Here is a 16,420-nt window from a genome sequence, read left to right as displayed (position 1 = left end):
AAACTGACGAAGAACGGTTTGCATACTTCATGATAGTGCATGTAAATCCATCATCTGGACCTTGGCAGCCCGGCTGAAGACAACGACGGGGGGGGGGGGGGGGGGGGGGGGTATGGGGGCTGAAGCCCGTTTAGCCCAATGGGCGTTGCGCGCCTGTCTTAAACCACACTTGCTTCCTCTCTCTTGCCTGGATTTAGTTTATAATCTGGTCTAATAATTGCACAACCTTCAAAAATAGCTGACAAGTCATCACCTGTAACTCGCTGATCCTCTTGTAAAGTGCTCTGATACCTCTGGGTCTAGCCAGCGCTATATTTCGGCATAATTAATGGGTGCTGCGCGGACGCCAGTGCCTAGGTTTGCCGCTTTCCCTGGCTGGGAGTGTTGGAGAGTAATGACTCTAGCCGTATTCAGTGCATAGGCTGCTAATGTGTTTTTAGAACTGTTTTTAGAACTGTACTGTTAGAGTTTGTGAGTTTTATATTGCACTTTGCAGTCAATCTGCTTTTAAAAATTGACGCTGCTACTGACCTGGAAAACTTGATGTTATTTTCAAAAACGACCGCTTACCTGCAAACACGCACCAAGCAACACCGGAATCCCGGTGGGACAACCTAGGCTGCCATCTTGCTTGGGGCGCGCTCTAGTTCTCGAGGGGCATTTCGGCATAAATCATGCACGCTGCGCAGACGCGCAGCGGACGCGCGCAGTGGGCGCACCTAAGGCAAGCCCGTCTGCGCCCGTCAGCGACCCGGATGCGGCCAGCGCCAGCAATGCTGCCCGTTTTCCATCTGATTTGCCTACTGTACGCAGGTCCTGGAGCCGCGATGAATTGATGTCGATTGGTGCTTCCTTGAGTAAGTGCGGCCATGAATGGGCGGTTCTGGAAAATATTTCTAGGACATGTCCGACCTGTAACTACCGTTTCAATCACACCTTGGGTTCCATTTCTCTACCCAGATATGACCCTTCTGCCCCATTGATCGCTCGGTGTATTCAAGCTGCCTTAATTAATGCACGGTCCATGGTTAAACATGCTCTTGACATCTTTGAGCTGCTGGTGGACAGTCAGTTAGATCTGCTATTCATATCAGAGACATGGCTTAATGAGTTTTTGGCTCCTGTTATTGCCATGGCTATCCCTGTGGGGTATAAAATTGCGAGGGTCGACCATAAAACAGGCAGGGGAGGAGGGGTTGCGGTAGCTTTTAGGGAAAATTGGAATCTTACGCAGGTAGAGTCACATGATATCATGGAGGGGGAAGCTTTGGACTTCTCCCTCACCATTTCTCCGCACTTTTTATTGGGGGTCACACTGTTATATCGCCCTGCCGGTCTCTCTAGCTCTGTCCTGAAATCCTTTGATGAAGCCATTGTGCCTAGAGCCCTGCATTACTCCAATTATTTGCTCCTCGGGGACTTCAACATCCATTTGGACTGCGGGGAGGCTTCTGACACAAAAGATCTGATTGATTTTTTGGATCTCGCCCATCTGACTCAATGGATTACAGCTCCATCACATAGTGGGGGGCATACCATAGATGTGGTCTGCTCCAACTTTCCCTTAGTTGTACAGGACCCCTGTTCCTTGGTCCGATCATTTCCTAATTCAATTTTCATGGACCATCAAGCCATCCTACCCGCCCACGAGGACTTCGGAGGTCAGACCTCCCCCACGCATTGAGCCTGGTGCCCTGGGCAGAGTCCTGACAGATACTCGCCCTGGTGTTTCTGAGGTCTGTCAGAATCTGTAGGGGGTTTCAATAACTGGATTTCAAGAGCAGTGGAACATTTTTCCACACCCCTGGTCCATAAAAGAGCTAGAAACTCACCGTCCCAACCCTGGTTTTCCAACGAATTAAAAGAACTAAAAAAATCATGCAAAAAGCTTGAACGTTGTAGGAGACAAGCCTATTGCCCGCTGGCCAAAATAGCTCTCAGGAAGGCTCAGAACAGCTATTACACCACTGTCAAGAAGGCCAAAGGCCACTTTTATGCAGAGCGCATCTAAAAATAATTCAAAGGAAATCTTTGCAATTGTCCAAAGTTTCCTGAAACCATGTGCAGAACAGTTGGCCGCCCCCGCTTCTAACTCCTGGTGCGAGCAGCTATCGGGCTTTTTTATTGATAAAATTCAAACCATCCAGGATAGCTTTGGGACTGCTCTCCAGGTGCAGGCGGTTTACCCGCTTCAGACAGCCTCAGATCCAGATCCAGCCCGCACCCGTTTGATGGCGTTTACTCCGATTCCACTGTCTGGTTCTCTGGCCATTCTTAAATCTCTTAAATCAGGTTCTCCAGCGGATCCCTGCTGAGCCAGGTTACTGGCTACAGTGGCAGAGGTAGTTAATCCTGAAGTAAACAATATTGTCAACCTGTCGCTCCAAACCGCTACGGTCCATTCTGAGTGCTAAAAAAACCTTCACTAAACCCTGCTACCCTGGCTAGCTACCGACCAATCTCACTTCTCCCGGCTGTGGCAAGGTGTGTTAGAAGACCGCCCATAAGCAGCTCTCGGAGTTTGTTCAGACCTCTGGCGCCCTCCACCCAGCCCAGTCGGGCTTCAGGGCCTCACACAGTACTGAGACGGCCCTGGTTGAGATTGCGGAGGCTATTAGAGAATGCCTTGATTCAGGCGGCAGAGCGGCTCTGGTGTTATTAGACCTCTCTGCCGCGTTTGACACGGTACTGCACCGCCAACTTCTGGCCCGGTTGTCTAACATCGACATCTCTGGACTGGTCTGGTGTGGGAGTGGATTGAATCCTTTCTGGTGACTAGAACACAGCAAGTATGGCTGCCTCCATTCTCCTCTACACCGAGAAGTTTGACCACGGGTGTTCCTCAGGGCTCAACTCTGAGCCCTCTTCTTTTTAATGTGTACATGACGCCGCTTATCTATCTGGCGGAGGAGCTGGGTGCTAAGATGATAGCTTATGCTGATGATACCCAGCTCCTCTTCACATGGAAGAAAAATGATTGATTCCCGGATGCTGCCAAAAATTGCCTTACGGACGTTCTTAAATGGTTAGCGCAGGCCCAACTCAAATGCAACAAGGGCAAATCTGAGGTGCTCCTTTACGGGTCCTTCCCTCCGCATTTTAGAGAGGACCTTTGGCCCGTGGGCTACCCCATGCCTAAGTCAATGGGGAGCCCGGTAAAAAACTTGGGGGTCTGGTTCAGTGAGGACCTCAGATTTTTACCGCAGATCAATAAATTAGCTGGAGTGTGCTTTGGCACACTGAAACTCCTAAAGACATTTCTGCCCCTTCTGCCCAAAGCGGCTAAAGAAATGGTAGACTACGCCAATGCTCTTTATATCGGTCTCCCTGCATACCAGTTAAAAAAGCTACAGATCGTTCAGAACGCGACCGCTAGAGCACTACTGGGTATCCCTGGTAGGTCTAGCTCTAAGCAGATGCTACGGGATTTGCACTGGCTCCCGGTAGATCAGCGTGTTTTGTTCAAGGCTCTTACGTTTGCCCACGGTGCTCTTTACAAAGCAGGCCTTTGTATCTCAGGAGACGTTTTGATTTCTATGTACCTCCCTGGCATCTCCGCTCCATGGGGCAATGCCTCGCTGTTATACCCAGGTACCATCTTGTCAGAACGGGAGGTTGCTCCCTCTCTGTCAGAGTAGCAAGGCCTGGAATGTCCTGCCCTTTGAGCTTCGGAACATCGGTGACCTCAGGCCGTTCAAAAAGCAGCTAAAAACCTTGCTTTTCAAGTAACCACCTAGCCCCGGGTTGCGCCTCTCCGTCTCCTCTATTTGGCTTCCGCGCCGGGACATTTCCGAGTATCCGTGCGCGTTATAAATGGAGCTTAACATAACATAACATATATAAAACTTTTCAAATCAATAAATCAATATGTAATGGACGCAACGCCCTTGTTCTGATGAAACTTGCCCCAGTCATTTCTATACCAGAGATGAACCATTGCATTTTTAGCACAATGAATGGGCCTACTTTTTTATATGCATCAATTTAGAGTCATTATATCGAGAGCATTGTACTGAGCTGTCCTGCTTATGAGTAATAAAAGAACATGCTTTTAAAGACGAGTAGATATGTGTTTGTGAAAATTAAGCACTGGATTAAAAAAAAAAAATTCGAACAAGAGACTCAGAATTTGGTTCTTTGGCAAGTGCAGCGAAGGTGATTTCTGCTGGGTAGATGACTGGCATTGTGGGAAATCTGTACCTGCTGCGTTTGCCAGCACCACCGTCTGGCATGTTGGGAATCGCAGAGCGGGGCGGTGGTGTAATATAATGAGATCAATCTCTTCTTTGATCAATGTCTTTGCATTTTCCTGGTGACTTTAGTTTCCTTTACTGTTCGAAACTCCAGTGTTTGTTTTCATTTCTGAAGCAGGCGCTGCTGTTTTCTATGAACATCACGTCACGCAAATAAACCAGAGAGAAGGGAAATGGGAAGTTTGCAGAAAGTCGGGATCCCCGGAAGAGTTTGATGCAATAATTCTCACAATACCCGTTCCACAGATACTACAACTCGGTGGGGATATTGTAAACTGTAAGTCTATGGCCTCGGCCTCTTTTTTTTAATTATTTAAGAAAATGTATGTCGCTGCTACAAACTCAAGAGTCGGAGGGGTCAGGCTTTTTAATACCTTACAACAAAACGAACTCCCCTCCGAACAATTTTTGGCGGCTCTCACTTATTGCACTGTGTATTACAAAAACACGTGTGCCTGTGTAATTATACAAAAAATATGTAAAAATATATTGGTAAAATGTGACTTACAAGAATTTTGAAATTATGTCATATTGATTGGATACATATAATGAGATATTTTTCATATAATTCCAAATATGTGTTTGTAAAATACAGTCCAATAAGTGACAGTCAAAACATATTCTTTTGCACTTTAAAGGTCTGATTATCTTAGGGGGGGGGGGGAGTTGTTGTGTTGTACAGTGATACAAATACAGAGGTGTGGCCATCATTGGGGTAGTCGGTATAGGGATACCTGGATTTGTTAATGTATTTATTTATTCATAATATAAACTCGCTTAACCTATGAATTGCCATATGAACTACATACAAACATTTGAAATAATCTTCATGCAAACTTCAACCATGTGTTGCTATTCAAAATCCATGCACTGTCTTAAAATCAAGTTCACCAATCCAATTAGCATAAAACAGCATAGATACAACTTTCCACGGGTTAACCATTCCCAGTTCCCTGTACAGCACTATGATGTGGACACTAGCTCCTTCAAGAAATAAACGCATACATCATGGGTGCTCGCAAACATTTTCCCTGGGGCAAAAAGGTTAGACTGTGAAATTATAGAAGATCGCACTAACGGCAGTAGGGTGGCGGTGGGAGACTAGGGAAAATATGGGGAATGGCGGTAATGTGGTTGTAGGGAAGTGAAGCATATACATCTAGCGGATGAATTTCACAATGTGAAACCAGAAAACCTGAGATTTATCCCGGCTTCTCCACTTAACCAATTTGGTTGATCCTAGGCAATTTGTTATGTCACTTCCCACCATTTTTCTTCATTATCACATATAAGAGGATTTCGAAAATGCATGAATTTGGGATGTGCGCTGTACAAAACCTTCTCCTGTGTTTGATTTAATAAACTATAATGCTGTTCATGCAAAATTGGAACCCAGGCCATCCAAAGAGTGCACATAACAACCAACTTGCGTCTTACTTCACTATTGGCATTGTTGTCAGGGTGGGGGGGGAAAATGTATGTTTCTCAATTTATGTTTGAAAACTATCACTTTTAAAAATACTTCTCAATGCACTGATCATCTGTTGTACTAAGGTAAAACAATTCTGCATGTTAATGAAATACACTTTTTGAATTCTGAATAGATTTTATCATATTTTTACATTTTTGCTGGATTATTTCCCAAGAGCATTTCCATGCAGGTATTTGGTTAAAACGTGCCCTGGAAGTGCAAAAAAATACATGTTGTTGGCTAAGAAGCCAGAGCTTACTGGAGGTGTCACAAATGACAGGGAAGACAGAACAACAGGGAACGCACATGTAAGCCTGTTGCCCGAGTGGCGGCTTGCCCATAGGGGCGCCGGGGCAGCGCCTCACTAGGCAATCGGGCAGTAAGAAATGTAAGCAGACGAATTGACAGCTTTGACAATTCGTCTGTTTACATCTCCGGCCTGACCTGTGCTGGCAGCTGCTTCACAGCCACAAGTGCGCATGAGTCAACAACAATCGAACAGCGCACGCAGGTGAGCCGAGCACCAGGAGTCCAGACTCCGACTGCGCATCTGCGAGAAGAGCGCTTTTTATTTTAGCACCCCACTCCATTGACATTACATTAGGTATGCTGCGCATGCCTAGTGTAGTGCAGGAGTATGAAGATATGCTCCTGCTCGGGTGGTGACGTACAGTCGCTCCATGCCCTGTAAAATGCAAGGATACATCCGAGTAGCCGGCCCCAGTCGCATCCAGTCTTCTGATTTGCCACTTGCCAGTCAAGCAAAAGAGCGGGGAGAAGTTAGTTCCACGTCTGTGAGAGGAGACGTGATGAAATGCGACGCGGGACCCGCGGAGGAGATGCCTGGTAAGTTTGTTTTATTTTATTTATTCATTTAATTAAACGCCTCTCCCCCTCCCTGCGCATACCCCCCGAGTCATCGGCCGCGGCTGGTTGGGTGAGCTGGCCGGAGTCAGTAGACTGATCTAAGCCATCCTGCAGCCGGTCCCATCAGAGGCAGACTAGAGGCGCCCAATCCTGGGGCGATGGTGCCAGGAAAGGAATCGTGCAAGACAGGGGTGAAGAACAGCTGCGCATGGAACTAATGGGGAATGGGGTCATACGCAGCCACCTGCTCGGAGCCGGGCACACATCTGAGCACCGGCCATGCTGACAGCTCCTCTGCCACGAACACTCTGCAGTGCTCTAACTGGGCGCTATTGCACCAGTGCACTGACACCAGCAACTGTGCGCCAGCACAACTCTGTACTATTATTCATACAGCACACTACCACGGCTGTGCACTATTTGTACGTTGTACCTCTTCGTACACAAGTGACAGTGCGCTAACAAATAGGTGCATGTCACACCTACCAGTACACTGCATCCGATCACTGTCACAAGGAAATGTCCTCTGCCCCGATTGTGTACTACCAACAAATCTTTATTATTCAAACTATGCACAACCACAAATGTACTACAATTCCCATGGTGTGCCCCCACAGCTGTGCACCACTACAACTCTGCACTATTCAAACACCGTACTGCCACAAACACACACTATTCCGATGTTCTACCTCTCCAACTGTTCACTAGCATTGCTCAATTGTCAGTGCGCTGCAAAACCGGTGCACTGCCTACCACAAATAAACATGCACCATCACATTTGAGCACTCCCAAAAGCAAGCGTCCACTGCTCCAACTGTCCACTACCAAAATTCAGTGCGACTTCAACTGTGCACTGACATCCTTGTGCACTAGTCCATGCCAGTGAAAGTTATCACTTCTTTAAGCAACTGTACACTAGTAATTAAGCAAACCTCCACGAGTAACTGTGTGGCAGTATTACACCAGAGGATTAACAAAAGTAAGTTCTAGTCCAACTGTGCATGACCACGGCTGCACACTATTCTAACAATGTGCCACTGCAGCAGTGCACTGTGCGAGTGACAGTGCTCAAGAGGAAGGTGCACTGCCACAAGTAACTGTGTGTCACCACATCTTGGACGTTTCAAAAGTTAATATGTATTACTTTGACTGTGCACTACTACAGATGTGCACCAGTCCAACTGTATCTTGCCCCAACTTTGCACTACTCTAAGTAACTGTGTACTGTTCACTGCCACATTTTGGACACTACAATAAGCAACTCTTTTCTACTGGCATCTGGGCATTGTACACCTCTGTGCACTACCACGAGCTACTGTGAACTACTTCACCTGGGCGATATGATTAGCACTTGCGCAGTTCTTCAAGTTACTGTGCACTGCCAAAACAACGCATTGTAACACTTCTCAGGTCTATTTTAAAGCGTGTGTGCCTTTTTCATTTCTAAGCTGAAGCGTGTTGCAGGCAGTGCCTCCTTCAGACAGCCTTTCGGCTGCTGGTGTCTACAGTGGGAGAGTCACGAAAATGGTTGACAGCGAAGGAGTTATGCTCTTTTGAATGTGGGATTTCCTTTATTGGAATAGACATCGACACCCCCCTAGGCCCTCGCTGCACATTACTTGCTCCTTTAGAAGTGGAGTAGAGGCATTTGCTCCCTTGTGAAATGGATCCAAAAATCTGAGTCAGGCCCAAAGCGAGAGATATGTGCTTACTGTGTAACATGTGCTTACAGTGGCCAGTCCTCTGATGTATGGTATTAAAACTGGCCATGTGTACATGCCCCTAAGTTAACACTGATGTCAAAAACATGGATTGACTTGCAAAAAATGAAAGTTAAAAACGTTGTGGGGGAGCATTTCGGCGATTTAGTTCCTCTCCTATTTTACATGTTTACTTGATATTGCATTCACCACGAGTTAGCTATTTTATAATGTTGTTGTTTATCTGTATTTGTTTCTGTGCATACTTTGAGGCTTGAGCCATGCCAGGTGCTTATGAGGGGCTTCGATTGAGCACGCAGGCGCAAGGCTAAAGCCAAACAAAGTGCCTGTCAGTGGGTTGGCCTCTCTGCAGAGCACACAGAACAATATTCTTGTATTCCATTTGCAACTGAAATTCTGTGGAAATGTGTGTGAAGGGGATACACTGAAGTCAAAATATATGCAAGGCAATAGTAAGAGAAATTAAAGTGCTTATATTTGAGGGAGTGCAGTGCATGTTGGGGGCGGTGAAGTGACAGATGTGAGGATGGGCATTCGGGGAAAAGTGAAAAGAGGATGCTGAAAAGGAAAGAGAGGGGGTTGAAGATGTGCAGATGGACAAGATATGCAGAGAAAAAGAGGATATATATCTAACATAAAGCATGCATAATTGAAGGCCAAAACTCCTTCCACAGACCTCAATACTATTTAGTTCACAGACTCACTATTTCAGAATTTCAACATTTTCAATGTTAATTATTTATAATAAATCATTGTTGTTACCCATTTATCTTAAACAGCTAACACCCAGTGACAAAGCCAATCATACTGACAGGCTTTAGGTGTATGTCAGTTGCTGTGCCGTTTATCTGGATAAAATTACATCTCAGAGAGAAACCAAAAAACCGGTCTGATGGCACACTATGGGAATCACAGAAATGTATTTGCCATGTTCCTTTATAGGGAGCACCCACTTTTTTCATCTCACTTAAAGAACTGTCTACACATATTTCTATATGACTGGTTACAGCCAAGCATACATTTTAAAGGGCTAAAGTTGTCATGCAGAACAATTTACTTATTACAGTAACTGTTGAACAAATGAATGCAAGAAGATACGGGCAGTTTTTAATGTGTGTAATATTTCAAGACTATACGTTCCCACTGCTTAATAAGCCTTGCTTTATCGCTGCATTCATTTGCTTTAAAATGCACCATTTGCCAATCATTTTTAAATTTCTTTCTCAGGAGAGGGACTCTCACTAGACACCAGATTTGTCCATTGAACTTGTTCACATCGCTAACTAGTGTTTTCTACTGGAAAGGGTAGAGCCAAAGCAGTCTTGCTTAGTACCTTACCCTTCTTCTGAAGTCAGACTTGCTTAGCAACCCAGAAATTCTCTGAAATAATGTATGTTTTCTTTTATGAATGCCTAGAAGAACTGAATTTTTAGTCCATCGATCACAGAAATAGTGCTGAAAATCGCACCAAAAAGATGCCGATTTTTTTAAAATTTCTTCACGGGGGGGAGAACCTCCCCGAACCCCCCTTATTGGCGACGGTCTTGCTCGCTGCGCTCGCATACGTTGATTCGTTCTGCATACGCCTCACCAGTTTCAAATTCCACCAGCCACCCCTGTCCGAGAATGAAGATGCACTGTTCCAAAAGTGAGTCAATAAAACTGCTTCTAAAAAGAAATTTTCCCTTTACTCTAAAAATGTAGAGTATCATTTTGGTTAAGGATAAAGTCTTTGCCAACTGGACCAATGCTGAACCATCACGTTTCTTTTTTTTGCCAGAACTATTAATTGCTGCATCTCCTGAAAATGAGTGATGGTGCAGTAAAATGGTAGTAGTTGCTTACTGCTGCTATTTACTATGCAGTGGCATGTCTGTGAGGCAGAGAGTTTTCCATGATAAAAAGCTGAGCTGCAGCAATGGATGCTCTCACACACTTCTTCACAGATTGCATGGGAGAAGGTGCACGGGTATTCAGAGACAATCTCGGTACTCTGGAAGCGCCTGTTGTTTGTTTTATTTCCCTGCTTTCAGCACACAGCGAGTGTGTTTGTGCCATTTCTGTCACAGCTTCTGAGAGAAAACATGCCCCCCCCCCCAGTGCTGCTAAGAAGGATGTAGCATTTTAATGTCACTACTGAAATGTAATATATTATTACTAGAGAGTAGTGATGCCATTTAATTACAGGCACATTCCTACATCATTCACAGTGGGTAAAATAAAATAACAAAAAGTAGGACATTATTATGTGCTCCGCATTATTACATTGTTCTTAACTCTGACCAAATTTGTAACTTTGGCCACTGAATAGCATCTTACATGTGTGAAGCTGCAATTTGGATGATTTGTACAATAGAAGGGAACTATACTGTTCCTTTCTTCATTAATTTTAGTACATTAGCAATGGAAGGGGGTACCCTTCTCTCTGACATTTGGCACTATCATAGTGATGAAAAATACATGGCTATTACTGGCGCTGGAATGAACATTTTCTGACGCCATATCTGATTACATTGTCTTATAATATTCATAAGATGTGGCTGTGGACCTTCAATTTTTTTTTCTTAAGCATTGGAGAGGTCTGCTCCTGATCTTTGAAGTTCCGGCATAATTATTGTCCTGTAATTCATTGTACTCTTGTTTACATTGTATTGAGGACTTGTCTGTACTGTAAGGGGAGGTTGCAGCTTTTGCCCAAATATATCTGCTCAATTGTGTAATCTGCTACATGCAGTGGCGTAATTCGATCTTAGGCCGCCCGTGGTGGACCCTGCGTTTGCCGCCCACAGCCGCATGATCATAGAGCAGGGGATGGCGGGAAGTGGGTGTTCATGCGGTAGCAACAGTCACAAATAAGACCGGAGGGGGGGTGCGGCCGATTCTTACAGCCGCAGGTAAGAGCGGGGGGAATGAGGGGCCGGCCGCTGCCCCCAAAACTAGTGCCGCCTGGGGCGGTCCACCCCAACCCTCCCCCCAGCTATGCCACTGGCTACATGATTATGCACAATACTGTTGGGTAATCAGAAGCTACATGTACCGTAAGTCACAGTGTTGTATTTTTTGTGTGTCGCCACACATGCATGGATCATTGGGCAACATCCTAGGAACTGGCCTGGTTGCAAAGGCTGGGCAGAATCAATATGTATAAAATCTTTGTAGAGTACGAGATAAAAGAAATCAATACAGAAATTGAGCCGAAATATTGTATATGAGTGGCAAAAGAGGGTGGGATACCGAAGAGGGAAAAAGTATAAAAAATTTATTGTCCCTACCTAGATCATCTATGACTCAGGCAGTAAGAATAAAAACGGACATGGAGTCTTGGGAGGTAATGCCACGTATGGCATTAATAAGATTCTGGCAACGCCTGGGGAACGGGGAGGAGCAAAAAATAGCACAAAGGTGCAAACACTAAATTTTGCAGAGTGATTTGAAATGGGCAGAGGTGGTCAGAAAAACGTTAGATACAGTATGTAGGGAACTGGGAGTTAAACTGTACCCTCAGGACTTACAAATCGATGTTGTAAGGCGAGAACTTAATATACTAGGGAAATACATTTCTCGAGACCAAGATCGCCAGTACGTGAAGGGGAAAAAAATCTGTGAACTTCATTACTAAGTCACGGCAATCGAATCAACAGTTCCCGTACATAGATATATTACCCAATCGCTGTCTTAGAAATGAAGTATTAAGATTCTGAACAGGAATTAATCCCTGCTATGCGAATGACTGGATTAAAGGGGCTATGATGGATTCTGAAGGGAAGTGTATCTGCAACCTAGGCACAAAATGCACTATTTTGCACATGCTACTAGATGGTTTTAAGGTTCTTGCTGCACGGAAACTGTTTTTATGACCAACGTTTTTAAAATATGGTATTAAAAACTGTGCACAGGCAGTGGTTTGTTAACGGAAATGTGCAATTTGGACAAAGCATGTGCACCTGGAAGATTCATGCTTGAAGCTAAAAATGTTTTTAAGAGTTTATAGAAATGGGAATTTTATGAATTATATTTTATGATAAAATTAATTAGGTTAGGAAAATGAAATAACTAAGAAACTGGATTTATCATCGAACTGTATATTTAATATGTATAAATTATCTAATGACACTGTATTTGGAAAAGATTGAAATGCTTTTTTTATGTTTAAGGACCAAGGGTCTAAATAAACATTCTTTTTTGATTGATTGATTGATTGAATCAAAACACAACATTCCCAAATAGTTCTAGAGTTCCTTAATTAAAATCATGGTCCAAATTTTTTAGAAAGTGGTTCTCTTTTTTTAATAATTAAATATATGTTAAGACAGTTAATGTTATGCAATCAACACATATTTTCCTCCAGCAGACCTGACTTTGAGTTTTGTCAAGGTTATCATATGTACGGTTACATCTTCGAAATAAAACACATTGTTTTTTTCAATAATGCATGATATTAATGTGGGTTCAATTGAAAAATGTAATTGTCGTAATGGGTCACCGTACTGCATCATAATGACACACAAGCATAAATTAATTGCTCTTCTTTGACAATTCAACAATTTTCCCTAAAGTAAAGGATACATTTATCCAAAGTAAAACAACTAATTTGGGAATTTCTTGTTAGTATGAAGCTACCTTGAGATAAACCTAGAAGAGTCAAATCGAGCACTGCAGCTGCTATGGACCAATGCAGCCAGGAGCTCATCCTTTGAGGGTTATCCTCGGCATGTGAGAGTGCATCTTATCTGTGTAGGAAGAATGGCTGAAGATGAACATGCTAAAGGAAGTTAACGTGTTTGGGCGAGTTCTAAGTTCATGTTTTTATTGCATTTGCTTAAATGACAATTAGAAACCCTGAAAACAGAACAGTGTGACCTCTTTTCTAAAGGATATGCAACATATAAACAAAGCTTACAAACTATCAGCATAAGGAAGTTTAGAGAAGAGAGATGGGGTTTATTGGCATTACGGCGCTAGTACCTGGGAGTATGAGGAATACATAAGACATAGGACTTTGACAAAATAATTGTTTCTTCCATAAGTTCTGCTCACTGTTGCGAAATGAAAATGCGTGTGGTTCCGGAATGAGAGGAACTCACAACTCATTCTACTGTGCAAACAGCAAAAGATATGGGTTGCTCATAATTTCACTGGTACTCTGTCAATGACAAACATTTTATTGGAGCTGTCTTCTTAACAGTTGCTTTGTGGTCTGCTACAATAACATCTAGAATGTGTACTCCTCAATGCAGGATATTCAGACAAGCATTCCTATAAAATTGCTCAGTTTATTTAATTTCAAGAAATTGTTATTTTGTTCCTTTTTCAAATATGGAAAATTCTAAATCTCAATTCAATATTTTGTGAATCTCAGGAGAGTAAGTGGCCTTGACGCTGGGAAAAATCACACTGAGCGGTGGTGTATGCCACTGATTGAACCTTCTCTCCATTTAAATCATCACTAGGTTTCTGGAGTGAGAACAACTTTTAATCTCCCTCATTCCCCCTTGAAAAACATTTAGTGGCAAGATAATTCATTTCATCAAGCCTGGTAGAATGGCAATTGATTTACAACAATTATTTGACTCTAATGGCATTGTGTTATTTTCCCTACAGTTTTGCTAGTTTAATGGACTCTCTAAAAGGCTTTGGCCTCAAACCTCTTCCTTATTATTACACAGTCTGTGGCTTGATAAAGAGCAACCCTGTGCTTTTGCTGGCAGTTCTAGCACAACAGATCTGATTATTGGTAGGAATGTCTAGCCATATGGCCGGTATCACTGCCTGTTTGGCTGACAACCTCACCGCCACTGGTTCTCGGAACACTCACAGCCAAGACACTTATAAACTGGGGATGAAGAAATGCAAAAAAGACAAAACAACACTTCTCCACTCATGATCTGGGAAGGTATTCCTATACCCATTAAGGACTGACGCAACTCTGCTCCAATTAGGGAAGAGCTCAAGACACACCTCTTTAAAGAACCCTACATCACTACAGTCCTCCTGTACTCCCAGAAGCCAGCTCCCCTTTCAACAGCTTATTGGCCATCTATGACTTTGACACTGCACATCCCACTGCTGTGTTTCAGCTAGGTTTGCACTCTACGAGTACCACGTATATACATTCATCAATAAAATCTTACATACCTTCTCTTCTGGTCTAGTGGTAGCTAGAGAACTTGAAGTCTTGTTGAACATAAGGCTTGCCTTTAATTGAACAAAGTGAGCCAGCAAAGCCAGCAATGATGCTGCTCTCTTCTCCTCTGAAGAAAAGTTTTGAAAATGTGCGGCCAAATGGTGTGTTCCACAGCAGCATTTTTCAAAGAAATTCACTAAAATAGAATAGGTTTAACAGGCAGTTCTAGAGACACCTGTAGATCAACCCATTACTTCACTGTCCTGAAATTATCATTATGGTAACAAAAAACGGCCTTCTTGAAACAAGGAAACACTCAATACTCACTGAAGTTCATGATGTAGTCTAAGAAATGACAAACAAAATATGTGAAGCAGGAATATTCTTTTAGAGGTCTATTTCTTCTCGCAGGTGGTATCACCATATCAATTCTAGGTGGAATAGAACAAGGTAGCATCTGGCTTGAGCCCTCTAAGTCATCCGATGGAACCGGCACTTGAAGAAGCCAAAAGATTGTTCCTTCGATGTAGAGTCCTCTTCCTAATTACTTCTAGGTATGTAGGTAGGGGATTTAAGAAGGTGCTCCAGCTGAGCTGTTTCTATCACCTTTCAGTCTTTCTACTTTTGTGCATACAATGACCAGTCGCCAGCTCCTGTGTTAAACATCCTTTGTCTTATGAACCTTGTCTGTCTCTCCGCCTGCCTTGTGACCTAGACTTGACCTATTTCTAAACCTAAATGTTTAGTTCCACCCTTTACCTTGATCATTAGGCATATCAAGGTCTTTGCTCCTTGTAGGGCCACCAATTGACATGTGTCACTTCTACCAGACGCGGCTACAGGTTATCCTGTGGGTTGCCTGGCAGCCTATATCGTCTTGCATGCACATCATCAACCAATCACACCCTGGCTTCCTTCTCTTCTTGTGTGGGTGATATAGAGGGTCAGAGTAAACAAAGACTGGGAGGCCTGAACGACTAATGGTAAAAGGATTGTAGAGGGAGCCCTGTCACAGTCTATTTGGGTAAACAAAGACACATAGATTCAGTAATATGACAATAATCAGTCAGTCTCAAGTCCTTACCGCAGTGCAGCAGTTTGGACCCCTGAGCAGATCTGGCACTAACAGGGACATCAATGAGCGATTCCAGCACTGTGCACAGGAAATCGTCAGCATGATTCCTACTTTTTGTGACACTGTGCGAAATGGGCAGGTGCCGGTGAGGTAATATGCAGATACCAATACTTGAAATTGAGGGTTTCACACCCCATGCTGTTTAGGCTAACATCCCACTCACTGTTCATAACCCAGAAGCTCATTGTGACTAGGTGTTGCACCTGCCGGGGTGAGTAAAACCTGCCTGTTCTGTTGGTGACTTTGCCAAAATTTGAGATTAAATGGTTCTTGATATATTACAGAACATGTGTGTCTTTTTTTACACAAATGGACTCTACTGCGTATTGATGTTTGGATGGAAGGTGTCCTCTTGGTGAATATTCTCAACATCTGTAATATACACCCACAAATCAACTTGAAACAACACTGAAATAGCTGCCTGATATATTACGATAACGCACTAAATTTGTCGCCAATCACCAGTCTTTAATTTATTGAAATGTTTATTAAATACACTAAATGTGACCCCAAATACCAGATTTATATTTTAAGTAAATAAATAAACTGTGCCACTAAACGTGAGTTAACATTTTTGGAAAATCCATTCTATTTATCCCACAAATGTTAAATTTGAATCTTTAGTAAATCTCATAACCTTATCCTGAAAATGGTCATATAAAATGTGAAAATACACTATTGTTTCTAATTTTAATCTTGCCATATTCTTAAAAATGTCCACCCTACCAGTTTTAGTTTTAGACTCAAATTCCAGCTTTTCATTTATAGTAATTTAACTAATCTGCCCCCAGGGGCCCAGCTCGTGCTTTTAATTGAAAACGCTTTGGCCCTAATTTACTAGCTTTCCCT

At 43.3% G+C, this 16,420-nt stretch overlaps 1 protein-coding gene across 2 annotated transcripts in view; it reads left to right on the top strand.

Moving 5' to 3' along the window:
* Positions 1–16,420, top strand: part of RNLS (renalase, FAD dependent amine oxidase) — a 455,130-nt gene that overhangs the window by 88,900 nt on the left and 349,810 nt on the right. The window contains exon 4 of one of the 2 annotated variants that reach the window (XM_085605681.1): positions 4,372–4,530. In XM_085605681.1, coding sequence (XP_085461807.1) covers positions 4,372–4,530 — 159 coding nt within the window. Of the gene's footprint in view, positions 1–4,368; positions 4,531–16,420 lie in introns of both variants that reach the window. The other variant, XM_085605670.1, reaches the window with a different exon arrangement.

This window comes from Triturus cristatus, chromosome 1_2 (assembly GCF_964204655.1).
Source record: "Triturus cristatus chromosome 1_2, aTriCri1.1, whole genome shotgun sequence".
NCBI lineage: Eukaryota > Metazoa > Chordata > Amphibia > Caudata > Salamandridae > Triturus > Triturus cristatus.
The sequence above is the reverse complement of the archived record's forward strand: the minus strand, read 5'-3'. Positions and strand labels throughout refer to the sequence as shown.